Source organism: Polypterus senegalus, chromosome 3 (assembly GCF_016835505.1).
Source record: "Polypterus senegalus isolate Bchr_013 chromosome 3, ASM1683550v1, whole genome shotgun sequence".
Lineage (NCBI taxonomy): Eukaryota > Metazoa > Chordata > Cladistia > Polypteriformes > Polypteridae > Polypterus > Polypterus senegalus.
The window spans coordinates 140,248,521-140,262,699 of NC_053156.1; the positions used below are offsets into that span (position 1 = coordinate 140,248,521).

Below are 14,179 nucleotides of genomic sequence, written 5' to 3' on the forward strand. Positions count from 1 at the left end.
TGTTCAAGATCTTAAGTTTGAATTTACAATCAGATAATTGAGATTTCCCTTAATCTGGATTTGTGTTTTCATTTCTGATTGAAGGTATTGATTTAAGAACAAGTAACACTGATTAATACTGTATGTGTGACGGTGGATGAATGTGGGCGATTTTGAAATGCAGCCAAATGACAAAATAAACTCAAGCAATTTAATTCAGAAAGCTGTGGCAGTGCCATTAAAAGGACATCCCTGCCAGTGAGATTTCATTGTTTAAAAATATTCTATGTTAACACTACTCTTAACGTTTTAATCTATACTGTATATAGAATCTTTGTGAAAAGATGTTTCTGCTCATTTTAGCAGCAAACAATCTTTCGTCCGACAACTTTTATCCATGTGACTGTTGTTGATTGGAGTACACCATTTACATGCAATTTTTTTTTTAATTTTACTGTATATCAAACTATTTCCAAAGAATCCATGAATCTGTTTTGCACAATCTGCTTATCTGACTGAGGTTCATAGAGAAACTGGAAATGATTTATGGAAGCAGTGATTATCCTCTTTAATAAAACCCTTGTGTGCGTCCAGGTGTCCGTGTGTGTGTGTCTTCTGGTGAAGTGCGCATGCGCGGGGCCACACGGCACGTGTTCCGTCTCTTCCTGTGCATTCCCTGTGCAGAGAGAGAGAGAGAGAGACATACACAGGCGCGCACGAGACGGACACACATACAAAGGCACGTGCGCGACAGACAGACACACACACACACACAGGTGCGTGCGAGACAGTCACACAGGCGTGCGCGAGACTGACAGACACACAGGCACGCGTGAGACAGACAGACACACACACACACACACAGGCGTGCGCGAGACAGACACACACACACACAGGCGTGAGAGAGAGACAGACAGACAGACACACACACACAGGCGAGAGGGACACACAGACACAGGCGCACGCTTAAAAGAGACACACACACGTGAGAGACAGACACACATACGCAGGCCCGCGAGAGAGACACACAGGCGCGCGTGTGCATTGTTGCAATGTTACTTTTCTTGGTTGTTTATTACATTACAGATTTTTCAAATGTTAATTTTTCCCCCTGTGCTTAAAACTCATTAAAAAAGGTGTTTTTAGCGAGCGGTTCGTAAGGCTATAGCATGAACTCTTGCAGTGTTAGTTTTCTCTGTTGTTCAAGATTTTCTTAGTGTTATTCAATGTTTTTACATTTAGTTTACTATTACGCTGTGCATTCAATGGTATAATTATATTTGTGCTTAAAAACTTTAAAAAATATATATTTACATACAGTTCATACGGTCTGGAACGGATTAATTGTATTTACATACAATCCTATGGGGGAAATTACTTCGGTTCACGACCAAATCAGGTTACAATCAGAGTTTTGGAACAAATTATGGTCGTGAACCGAGGTTCCACTGTATTACTGTCAGACAAAATTACAGGCATTTTATGGAAATACAAACCAGTATTACTGAGAGAGAAAATTAAAGGCCCACAATACAGTGACGCATATTACAGCCACATACAAGGTCCCTTGCCGTTTAATATAGACTGTTCCTACTAATGTTTATGCACTACTGTTCTAGCGCCCGTTATTTAACCGGGCTTAATGTCTAGTAAGATAAGAATTTGCTTGTCTGCTTTCACACATTCTGTAAGGTTAACTGGGCATTTTGGATTTTTGATTGTTATTGCCACGAGCCTAAGTACGTTCACAGTGTTGTTTATAGACTTGTGCCATTGTCTAGAAAGTGGTATGACTAACCTGGAGCTATGGCTTTGCTTGTGTTATCACAATTGACTCATTTAATACCTAGTCCTGTTACAGCACTACAGGGTTTCATTGTTTCTTAATCAAAATTTACACTATGGGTATCTGAGCATGGAACTCTGTTGAGAAAATTAAAATCTATATTATTTTTTTTGCACTTATGTAAGATGACTATAATTTTTAATTACACATGATCTTTACAAGAGAACACACAACTGGCAATTTTTTCTTTTTTTTGTTTTTGCAGGTCACTGCCAGGGGATTCGCCCCATTGTTACAATTTGCCTACACTGCTAAGTTACTGCTTAGCAGAGAAAATATTCAAGAGGTCATTCGTTGCGCAGATTTTCTGCGCATGCACAACTTGGAGGACTCCTGCTTCCGGTTCCTTGAAGCCCAGCTGCTAAGCGAGGAAGATGGGTTGCTTTTGTGCCGTACAGTTGCACCCTACCCCCAGTCTCAGGAAGATGAGAACTCTGAGGGGGAGAATGAGAGCATGCAGTCAGAGACCACTAAGATCAACCCTCCTAGGTCTAAGGTTTCTGCTGACAGTCTCAGCTTTGATAAGGAAAGCACCTTTCTGGAAGATGAAACTTTGGGTGTGCCAATTTCCACCGTATTCCAGGATGGCAGGACTGATTTTGAGAAACATGGAGTGTCTGACCTACCCCGATGTCCCAAATATAGGAAGTATCAACTGGCTTGTACCAAGCACAATAATGATGCATCACGTACCTCAGGTTTTCCAAGCACGTTTAAGGACCCAAGCTGTGGCAGTGGTGGTGCAAGTGCTTGTGGAGTTGACATTGGCCAGATCAAACATGAGCCACGGCCAGATGAAGAGAGCATCTCACTCAGCCTGTCTGGAGATGAGCATGAATTGAAAGAAAAAGATGGAGTGGCTGATGTAGAAATGGACTGTAAGCCACACAGCCCAATCTATGAAGATCGGGCCAAAAGTAAATCACCTTCATGTTTGAGGTCTTTATTCAAAAAAGGAATTGAACTGGTAAGTTTGCCTAACATGCCACAGCATGATTTTACCAACAGACCAGCGTGTCCAGAAGACACAGGAGTTACTCAGGGTGACAACAGAAATGACTATGGGCCTCTGAATAGAGATCTGGGCCAGCCTACATCATCTCAGAAGGAGCTTCCTAGTTTTCAAGTGGGAATATCCTTGAAGACTCCATCTTGTGAGGCAATCTGTAAGCAGGAGGTGGAGCTTGACCGCAGGAGTGTAATTTTTTCCTCAGGCACATGTGAGAGACTGGGAGCTCCCGCACATTCTTATCCCATTGGAAATTCCTTGGATAAGGAACTCTCGGAGAACATGCCAAAGGGCCTGTGGGCTGGTGCCAGTCAGTCCCTTCCAAGTTCACAGGCCTACTCCCCTAGTGGACTGCCCTCGGAACCCATGCTGCAGTGCAGGTCACGACCCAACACCAGCTGCCCAGTGCCAATCAAAGTGTGCCCCCGATCCCCTCCTTCAGAAACAAGGACCAGAACTTCTAGCTCCTGCTCTTCCTACTCCTACGCAGAAGACGGAAGTGGAGGTTCTCCTTGCAGTTTGCCACAGTTTGAATTCTCCACATCACCTTGCTCACAGGGAACCCGCTGTTCAACAGTTGACCAGCAAGATACAAATATGGTTGGTGATACAGTATACAAAAAGGTTCGTCCCAAAATAAAATGTGAGCAGTCATATGGAACCAATTCTAGTGATGAGTCTGGCTCGTTCTCTGAAGCAGACAGCGAGTCGTGTCCAACTCAAGAAAGAGGGCCAGAGGTAAGTGATACACTTCTGCTTTTATGAAAAGATGCTCTGCAAACTGTTACTTTGTCTTTGTATTCTACTTTTAATATGGTAACTCTTCATCAAAAGGAACTTTCATATCAGAGTGGTACAGCCGTTTCCAAATTTCTGTAGTTGTTGCGCGAGCAGGGTTAGTGACTAGGATCCCACAGTGCAGGAATAGTGAGGCTTCAGCTGGCAGCTTTGTGCTATTGGCCACACTGTACTCAAAAAGAGTAAATCCAAACTATTGCACTCCAAAACAGTAGCCTCATTAGTTTTTTGGCCAGGTCATCCCTCAGAGTAATTTGACTCCATAATAACACTAGATCAAGTTAAGAAAAAGTCACTTCTTCATGTAAACTCTTTTATGTTGTAATGGCAGTCGGGATCCAGGAAGAATGGGCAACAAGATGGTTTTACCTTTTTTTAGTTCTACAAATTGAAATTCTGTTGGAAATTATTCCCATTTATCTAAACATATCAACTTTATGAATTACTTGATTAGACACAAAGTAAAACCTGTTATCATACAAAACAAATTTATTTATTATTTATTTATTTGTTTATTTGAAGGTACATGCATTCAAGATTATATTTTATGGTTGTGTATTGTCATACTCAGCAAATTATTTAAATGAAGGCATAAATGAGATGTTTTAGACATAGGCTCTTTTATCTGTCATTGAGACTATAGGGTATTTCCAATAATATTGCTCTTCCGACCGCGATGTGTAGCAGAGTTAAAATTTCTATTGATGTCTTGTCTGCAAATCTATTTTTTCTTTTATGTACTTTTCTTATAATGGTTTTCTTAAGCTCTCTTTCTCTTTTGATACCTTTCAGTTACTAATCTGAATAAGATATTGACATTTTCCTTATGAAAATGTTGTCCCTAAATATACAATTGTTAATCATGCAAGTTGTAATTCTGAGAAATTGTTACATATTTTCGCAGGTGCAGCAAATAGATGAATGAAATGTGTATTAAATACCTTGGACACTGATATAATACTTAAGCATTTAACTTGGGTAAAATCATTACTGTATGTTCTTTAGCAGAGTGGCACAGCCAGAATGAAAAGGGGCATCTAAGAATGTTTTCTGTGGGTAGAGATGCACATATGATGGGTGTGTTGTACCTGGCATTGGGTTGCTGGCTATCCAAGAAGAGATACAGTGGCACAAGTTTGTTTTCTTTTGTTTTGTTTTAGCAGCTCTTATTAACTGAAATTGACCAGCTATAAGCTGCAGTAAGTATGTGAAGAACTTAACATTATGAACCAGCTATCAATTGTTTATACCTCCTGTATCATAACCAGAGACATCAGAACATTGTCTGGAAAAAAATAGAGGCAAGGCAATTACACAGGCTGTGTGAACACACATTCAGTTAATGTTGAGAAGCCAATCTATCGAAATACCATTTCTTATAAATAATCTGGGTAACCTAGGTAATATATTATAATTGTTTTAATTACCCTGTTATCAAAAGTGAGAAGTAGGATTGTGAGTTATCTAGTCTGAAGCTGAAAAGAAATTTGCACCGGTTGCAGACATATGTGACTAGTAGTGAAGACTTGCAAATTATCACTCTTAGAAGACTCTCATTCATTACAGAATATCATCATCAATAAATTCCGTTGTGGCATTACTCATTGCAAAGATGAAATACAGTTAATGCTCGATTTCTTTAGTTCTGTCCATTCTTTTCATGATCCCACTTTTTATAGTAGAGAGCCATGTTCCATTCCTCAGGGAGGAACCAACCCTAGAAGTGACAGAGGCTCATCACAATACTAAATTATTTATACATGACCAGATATTGTGACCGGTAAACCTAACAGGCATGGATTTTGTTCATGAGAGTGAACCCACACAAGCACATAGGAAACATGCTAATTCTACATAACAGAGACCAACCCCACATATCATATTCAAGTCATCCTTTAGATGTGCCAGCAGCTCTGTACCTGTACCTGGCTGTAAAAGCATTTGTGTGTATGAATATACCCCATAAAATATTGTTGTCTAGTCCAAGGCTGGATCTAGGCTTGTGGGATTTGGCTCATGTTCATCCCTGTAATTAGAGGAGCTCATTGAAAACATGGACATATGACAGACTGATCAGTTTTAAGAGACTCCTCTGCAGTATGTATGTGAAGAGTTTAACATTATGAACCTCGTATTTGAAAAGTTCTTTTGTTCTGAATTTATCTTCAGTAGGAATGCCTCCTAACTGTAAATGCCTAGGATCAATGATAGTCCAAGATGGAGAATTAGGTGCAGAGATAACCCATAGAGTACAGTGTGGATGAAATAACTGGAAGAAGGTATGGGCAGTACTGTGTGATTGTAGAATTAAGGCGAAGGTTAAAGGTAAGGTTGTTAAGACAGTGGTAAGAATAACAATGATTTGTGGAGCTGAAACATGGGCGGTAACGGAAGTGCAGGAGACTCTTCAAGAATGTGGACATTCAGTTGGATAAGCGGAGTTACAACAAATGACAGAATAAGAAATGATCTGAGAAAGTACAGCAAAGTAAGTTGAGGTGGTATGGACATTGATGAGGAGAGACAATGAATATGTGAGTAAAAGAGTGATGGGAATGGAAGTACAGGGGAAGAGAAAGAGAGGGAGGCCAAAGTGGATGTGGAAAGGTATAGTAAAAGAAGAACTGAAGGAAAATGGCTTGACTCACGATGAGGTGCAGGACTAAACTGTGTGGAGAGGGTTGATCAGACACATCAACACAACAGTTGCAATTTACAGGAGACATGTGGTAGCAAACCTGATAACCACAGTTTTATTTCAAGTTTTTATTTTCAGCTCTCTTATATTTGCAGAAGTAAGATAAGTTCCGCCAGAAGGCATTTGTCTTCTAACTTTTGCTTGTAAGATATGTTACTAATATAGCATATTTGCTACATTTCTTTGGAGGTTTACAAAGAGACAAGCTTAGGGGTAATTTCACTGTTACCTTGCCCTATTTTTGTGGTTTTTCAAGAGTATCTGCTGTCTGGAGACTTAAATCAGACGTCTTGCCAATAGCTGCCATTGGCTGTTATAATCCTTGTTTCTCTTACAGAAGGAGAGAGCATGTACAGTATCTGTCGCAGCATTAGGAAACCAATGCTGTTACTGTACTCATAAAACTGAGTTAAAACTTAAATTTAGATACTAGTTTCATTTTATGGGTTATGCACATACACACAGATTTTCATACAGAATTGATACAAAAATGACTAATTGTTTTATCAATCCATTTCCAACCCACTTCCATTTCACTGTGAGGGCTGGACAGGGTGCAAAGGAACAAAGAGATCTAAAAATAATAAATGACTTTCTGTTTTATTTTGGGCTGTACTAGACAGGAAGTACTGAAGACATTTTACCTAACAGATGAGATTCAACATGCCCTCATAGTGCTTCAGTCTCTACTGGATATCCAAATGTTTTCTTATTCAGTTTTCACTCTGTTCTTTTATTTTTATAACCTGTCTTATTGGAGTTAAGGTGAGGCTAGTGGAGTTGGGGTCAGTATGTACAGCATGTGCTTGCTTGAAGTCACACACAAATAGCAAATAAAAGGCTGCTGGCTACCCAGGTCCTCGATCCGCCCTTTATCAGACAAGTTCTGTTTTAGCAGACAGCTAGCCTAGTGTTGTCTCTATTCACCACCTATCTCAGCTTGTGATCAGCAGGACCCAGAGCTACGCCATCCCCACTCAGCTGCTGTCATGACACGTATGGGAAGAAACGCTCAACCTGACGACACAAAACACTTGACTAGGACTGTTCAGCTATTAGCATTTCCGAGTGTCGGCACACCTACCAAAGATAGAATATTGTGGGACTTGAATCAGGAAGATACGGGGTTGTTATTTCTAAACACTCTGCTACATTCTCAGATGTATTTGTACTTGATATTAAGTCACATGAATTTGTCCAAATTAAATAAGATGAATGAAGCAACTGAATGTAAAAGAAAATAATAGTTTTTATTTTTTTATTAATATTTCCTCTAGGATGGTGAAATGACAGCATTAGTCTGTTATGTTTTTGTTTCACTCCGCTATTTTATACATAAAAATTAGATTAAATGCATTTCCAGGTATAGTAACAAGCTCACATAAATTATAAATAGATTCCTGTGGCATTTTTAATTACCTTTATTAAAACACATTTTCAATCAAGTGAATCTACACAGTTATGCATAATTAATTCACAGCTGTTTAAATATATTTTTAACGAGTGCACAGTCTGACGTTTTTCAAAGCTTTGTTTTCAGTTAATTATCTACCTCACTTTCCTGTTACATAGTTTAGCTACATATTTAAACCATTAGGCTACTCCATAAGCTTTTATTTGCCATATAACATGATTCTTTTTTTATAAAGGAGTGGTTGAAGCAGTAACTGAGAATGAAGAAATAACTACACAACATACTGAGGAAAAACTGCCCGTGCATCTCTTTCATTGTTATCTTAATACTGTAAGTGCAGGAGACCGAAAAGCTGTAACTGTAGAAAAACAAAAAAATAAAAATATACCATCAGTAAAGCATCCATATTAACTGGGATTGTTCTTTCATAATCAAGATCATTGATACCTTATCCTTGATTGGTGGCATAAGGTCTACGTCAGTTTACTCTGCCAGGTGATATTCAGAGCCAGGCTGTTGTACAGAGAGGGGACAGTGAAAGGGAAAGGGCCTACTAGTGACTTTCACATTGGATCCCAATGCATCTCTCCATGCATCTTTTTTGATCTCAGAGAGGCAGTATTTATGAATACTCATCAGCATCAGGTGTTCCTCTCTAAGAGCTATTACTTAATTCTTATCAGGTATCTGTCCCCTCATGAGATTTTCAGAGGTAAGCAGAACACAGACAAGCTGTCGAGTTTACATTTATAGACTTCAGTGAAGTTCCTGTCTTGGTCGCTGACATTATCACGGATTTTCTCCATGAACTCCGGTTTTCTCACAGACACATCACCCAAGTTAATACGAACTGGCCACACCACTGTCCAAGGATTTTTTCCTGCTTTGCGCCCGACGCTCCCTGGAATTGGCTCGAGCTTCCCTGCCCCCCAGCTCAGGATAAGTGGGGCTTGCAAAAAGAATGGATGGAATAAATTGGGTCAAAAACAAATGTATGGATACAGTTATTTTCTGAAAACATATTAGACAAAGCAAACGTTTCTCAGCAACGCTTAATTCTTAGGTTACACATCTAACTATATTTTGAATGGGGGCTAAGCAGGAGAGAAATATTGTTATTAATATTATTAATGAGTATTACAGCTATATTTATAAACTGTAACTACCAGGAGAGCCCTAAATCGCAGACACAGTAATGTCAAACGCAATTTTGGATTCAAATAAAAGATATTTATTTGTCTACCACACCTTTCCAGTAATCACTCCTCAAAAGAGCAATACTACAATTTCAATCAAGATCAATTTCTTTCCTCCAAGAGTGTCATCTGCTGCCTCCTGACTCTGACTCCCCAATTTGAGGCGGCAGGATCCGGGACTGCCTCCAGTTTCACCATACTGCATGTCCAGAGCACTTCCGGTTCATGTGGAAACCAGTATTGTCCTCCACCAGCAGTGTCACTCAAGGACCCTGACAGTTCTTCTTCCACACTCCAGTTCCCTTACAACCCTGTGGGTGTCCTGCTTAGGATCAGCCTCAAGGGACAGCACCACCTTCCATGAGGGAGTATGAACTGCTCCCAGTATCCATGTTCACCCAGTCCATTTATTACGGTTTGATCCTAACCAGGATGGAGATTATACAGCATTCTGGCTGAGTTTTGTTTCCAGTCCTGCAGTCCTTACATTATGGTGTCCTTGCCAGGCAAGAACTCAGGCCCAGTCCTGGTCGGGATGCCCATCTGTCCTCCATGGCACTTACAATATATATATAGTGCTCTTAGTTTAAAATGTGAAAAAAACACAAAAAAATAAAATGAATTTTAATTGATAAAAGATCAAACTATATAGTGGATTTTGGTGGCTTTACTTTGGCTTTGATCAGTGTGGCCATCTCTGCTCTTGTTACTGCAGTAGTCATTGCTTTGTATCCAGGAGCTGTGCTGCTTGTTTGATATTTACCGCTACCTACAGAATGCTCATGTGCGTCCTTCCTGCCAAACTTTATGAATTATGTACGGATCTTCTTTGTGACAGCAGTGCTTAGCATCACTAAATGAGGAGAATTGTGATGTATACTTCAAGCTGAATTCGGATATGGTACATGCATGCTACAGTACATGTGTGACATGCACATTGATTGTTTTGATGCTAACCGATTGGCTTACCATACAAGAATATGTCTGTTAATTGAATAAATGCCTTAAAAATGTTGTACAGTCTATATTCTGTATCATGTGTAATTACAACTATCTTTTTATATAAACGAAGTATGTTGCTTATTGTGAAAGTGGCTAGCAGACCTCCTAGTATTAAATCCTTTCTGTGAATTCTTAATGCTTACATACGGAAGCCTAGTCAGTGAACCAAAGCTCCACTTGTTATGAAATACTAATCTGAAATCTGCCGCTTCACACATTGCTGGGGCATTTTAGGAGAGGCCTGTGAAAAATAAACATTAGAGAGTGTGGTGGGAGTGTTTACAGTGGCTCTCAACAGAGAAAACGCCAGGCTTCCTAACAACAGTTGTTAAAAATAGCTCCAAGCAAGGCTGGAAACAATGAATTTGCAGGAGGAAGGAAGTTGTTGGAAGTTGTGGCTTCATGTAAAGTAGATTGGTCCTTCGAAATGCTACCAACGCCTTATCCTGCTAAAGATACGAGAAGAGCAAAGTAGTTAAAGAGAGAGGGTGTACAAATTGTCATCAAGTGACCACATTCAGTGCGACCCTATTGCCCTATACCGGGGGTCCTCGGGTTATGACACAGTTCCATTCCTACAACAGTGATGTAACCCGAATTTTGGTGTAAGTCAAAACACACCCTAGCCTAAGTCACTTACCTAACCTAACACATTTGGAAAATCATAATCTAGAACATAAAAACACAACTAAGCCACAGAAAAAGGAAAAGGCCTTAAATATACTGTACTTTACGCTGTACTGTAGTAACAGAAAAAAATGACAAAAAATGAGTGTAAAAAAAATTCCTTACCTTTATTCCTTCTGATCTCTTTACAATGTCTAATTTCACTTCCATTGTGATGGCTTTCCTCTTCTTCGAAGCACTACCATCTGAAGACTCGTGACTTTCGTTTAGGAGCCATGATAAGGGCTACAAAGTTGGCAAACAAAGCCACACAAACAGAACACTTCCTCCGCACGCAACAAAACTAGTTTGCCAACTCACTCACTCATACACTGCGTTACTGCGTATTCTTCCGCTGTGCGCAGCCAAACTAGTTCGCCCATGTAGTCTATAAGTATGACGCTAGTGGCGTAAGCCAAAACACTCATGTCTTAATTTTTTTAAGTTTTTATGGGAGTGAGCGTTGTAAACTCGAAACGTTGTAACCCGAGGACTCCCTGTATTCACACCTAATTTGGGTACTTTTGACAGTATGTGTAGCCAGGTAATGACAGAGATAAAATGCAGTACAAAGGAGCGGATTTGCACAATTAATCACATGGAGTTTGGCTTGAGACAGGTGTGGGATGGTATGGCCAGTTAACATCTGACTAACAGGAAGGATGCCAGGTTTCTCTAAAGAGGGACATCATTATGAAAGATTTGATTCTTTCTGTTCACAATCACCCACAATACTTTCAGAATCATAAACCCACCCTTGCACAAAACAGTATACAGTATAACCATTATGTGTAAGTAATCAGAAATATCTGAATGTGTCATTAGCACAGGAAGTCTGATTTCCATACTGTAATGTCAGGAGGCCTGCACATGTTTTCAGCCATCAGAATGATAAATTGTATTAGACAGTAGCAGAAGAAACCACACAGAGTCGTAATTCATATATTCTTGCTGTGTGGAATGCATGATTTGGGGGAGTCATCTTCCTGTCTCCCTTCACCTACTTTTGACCCTTCGTGTGCACTGGAGCTCAGAGGTTAAGATCCCAGACTTGTTTTATTTGGCTTTTTTGTTAAGAAACTGAACTTTGCCTTTAGAGGTTAGTTGTACCGTAATCTCAGTGCTGTTGACATCTCTTGAGCACACATTGGCACAGTGAATGGTACTCTAGTGCAGTAATTATTAACGTCTCTCAGGTCCAGAGTCCTTACCTTAAAACCACACTTGGTTGCCATCTGTATGGATTTTGAACATTCTCACCATGTGTACACAGTTTTTTGTCTGGGTACTTTGGTTTCTCTCCCACATTCCACACATGTGCACGTTATGTTGATTGGAGATTTTAAGATTATAGACATGAGTGGACCGATGATGGACTAGTGCCTTGTCAAGGTTTGGTTTCTCTTTTATGACTAATGCTGCTTGAATAAACTCAGAAGCACCTGTCTCCCTTGCCTTGGTTTAGAATTGGATTAGACAAAACCAACATAAAGTTTGGCCTCTTATGCATACTTACAGCATTGTTAAGTTACTGCTAAAACTTCAATTGTGTTAAGATCATGGAGGAGCGTTTGTTATTCCTTCGTGAGTAATAATCTATAGGATTAGGCTAGGATGTGACGAGGATGGACAGGATTAGAAATGAGGACATTAGAGGGTCAGCTCAAGTTGGACAGTTGGGAGACAAAGTCAGAGAGGCGAGATTGTGTTGGTTTGGACATGTGCAGAGGAGAGATGCTGGCTATATTGGGAGAAGGATGCCCCAATGGATGCTAAGGATAGAGTTGTCAGGCAAGAGAAAAGAGGAAGGCCTAAGAGGTGGTTTATGAATGTGGTGAGAGAGGACATGCAGGTGATGGGTGTGACAGAACAAGATGCAGAGGACAGAAAGATATGGAAGAAGATTATCCACTGTGGCAACCCCTAATGGGAGCAGCCGAAAGAACAAGAATAAGTAATAATCTATAGAGCCAGAGCTTAGTGGGAAGATGTCACTCTTGTTTCCTTCCTTAAACATTAAAATATAGAAGTGCTGCTGTTGTTAGGAGACTCTAAATTGGCATTGGCAAGTATGCTGAATTTGACTGACACGAGGTCCAAGTTTCTTTCCTGGTTTGCACCCATTGATGCCAGGATAGGCTTCCCATGACTTTATTTGGAATAAAATTATTAGAAACTTTGCGGATGGATTGATCGAGAATGTGGACTTAGAATCAGCTTTGTTTAACATCAACTCATCTGCTTCATACTGGAGGAATGTTTTGGTTTAGCCAAACACAAAGCCCAAGTACAAGGCTGAACTCGTGGTCTACTAAAGTTGAAGTGATTATTAAAGTGATTCCTGTCTGGACCCACGGTATCATGTGATTGCATCTGGTTATCAGAATTGGGAGACAATGAGCACTGGGAATATCAGTTATTGAGTAGTAATACATCTCTCAGCACAAGAAACTGAGAATAGTGCTACTACCTCACAGCTCCATTGCAGTTACCATCCATGTGGAATTCCCTATATTTACATAGCTAGTCCAGTTAAACTGTCAGATCTAAAGCCTGCACATTAATTTAATTGTGACTTCAAATTTCCCCAGTGAGAGTGAGTGAATGGTGGTTGTGTCTGATTATTCCTTGCAGTAAACTGATGGCTACTTCCTTATGCCATTTACTATAGGTCCTGGTCAGAGTTTCTGTAATTGTGTAATAAAAATTAAAAGTTGACCCAAACAGATAAATCCATGAATGAAAATCGTTACCAGCATAGGCTATATCATCTGCTGTAGGAAACGCTCCAGCATTTGCTTCATTAGGTGGTGAAATGTTTGCTTTGTTCAGTATGCACTGATACAGATTTGATCTCCTTCCCCCAGTTGTAAAGTCTTCAAGGAAGGAAGTGTACGGTAAACTCTGAAATTATAATCCATAATTGTGGACATACCCTATATTATAGATTTGGGATGTTTTTGGCTTCCACTGTTAACAGTTGTGAACAACTAAAAATGTTTTTGTTATTTTTGGAAGATATATAGAAGAAATATTCAAGAAATTTCTTGGTAGAAAAATATTCAGAAATTTTCCTTATAGAGAACTAGCAAAATACCCGCGCTTCGCAGCGAAGTACTGCCCTTAAAAATTTTTATTAAGAAGAAAATTAAACCTTTTTAAACTGAGGGAAAATATACCAATAATTATTTGTTAAGGATCTCTTTGTATACCACATTGTCAGTTTGGCCCTCCGGTTGTAATACGACCAAGCTCTGCGCTGAGCTTACTCTTGAACATGCAACGTACAGTTGGCCATGTGAACAGTAATCTTGTCTCAAATCTCACAGCTTGGATTGCTGCTGTCATAATCGGTTTGAGTTTCATGGTTTGTTTCAATTACGACAGTATTTGTAGGACTAGTGTTGAAGAGACATTTGGCATCTGTCAAGCGTTGTAAGTATACAACCGGTTTCATCGATAACTTCACATCCAGCTTTTGAGAGTTTAAACATTCATAAACATCAAAGTGTCCACTACTGAAATCGTCACCTGTCAATCTAAGATGTTTAAGAGGCATTGGCAGTTGTCA

The 14,179-nt window shown here is 39.7% G+C and overlaps 1 protein-coding gene across 2 annotated transcripts in view; it reads left to right on the plus strand.

Moving 5' to 3' along the window:
• The window catches only part of bach2b (BTB and CNC homology 1, basic leucine zipper transcription factor 2b), a 287,410-nt gene that overhangs the window by 235,129 nt on the left and 38,102 nt on the right, over nt 1–14,179 (plus strand). For both annotated transcript variants that reach the window (XM_039747980.1, XM_039747981.1), the window contains one exon: nt 2,031–3,572. In XM_039747980.1, coding sequence (XP_039603914.1) covers nt 2,031–3,572 — 1,542 coding nt within the window. The remainder of the gene's footprint in view (nt 1–2,030; nt 3,573–14,179) is intronic.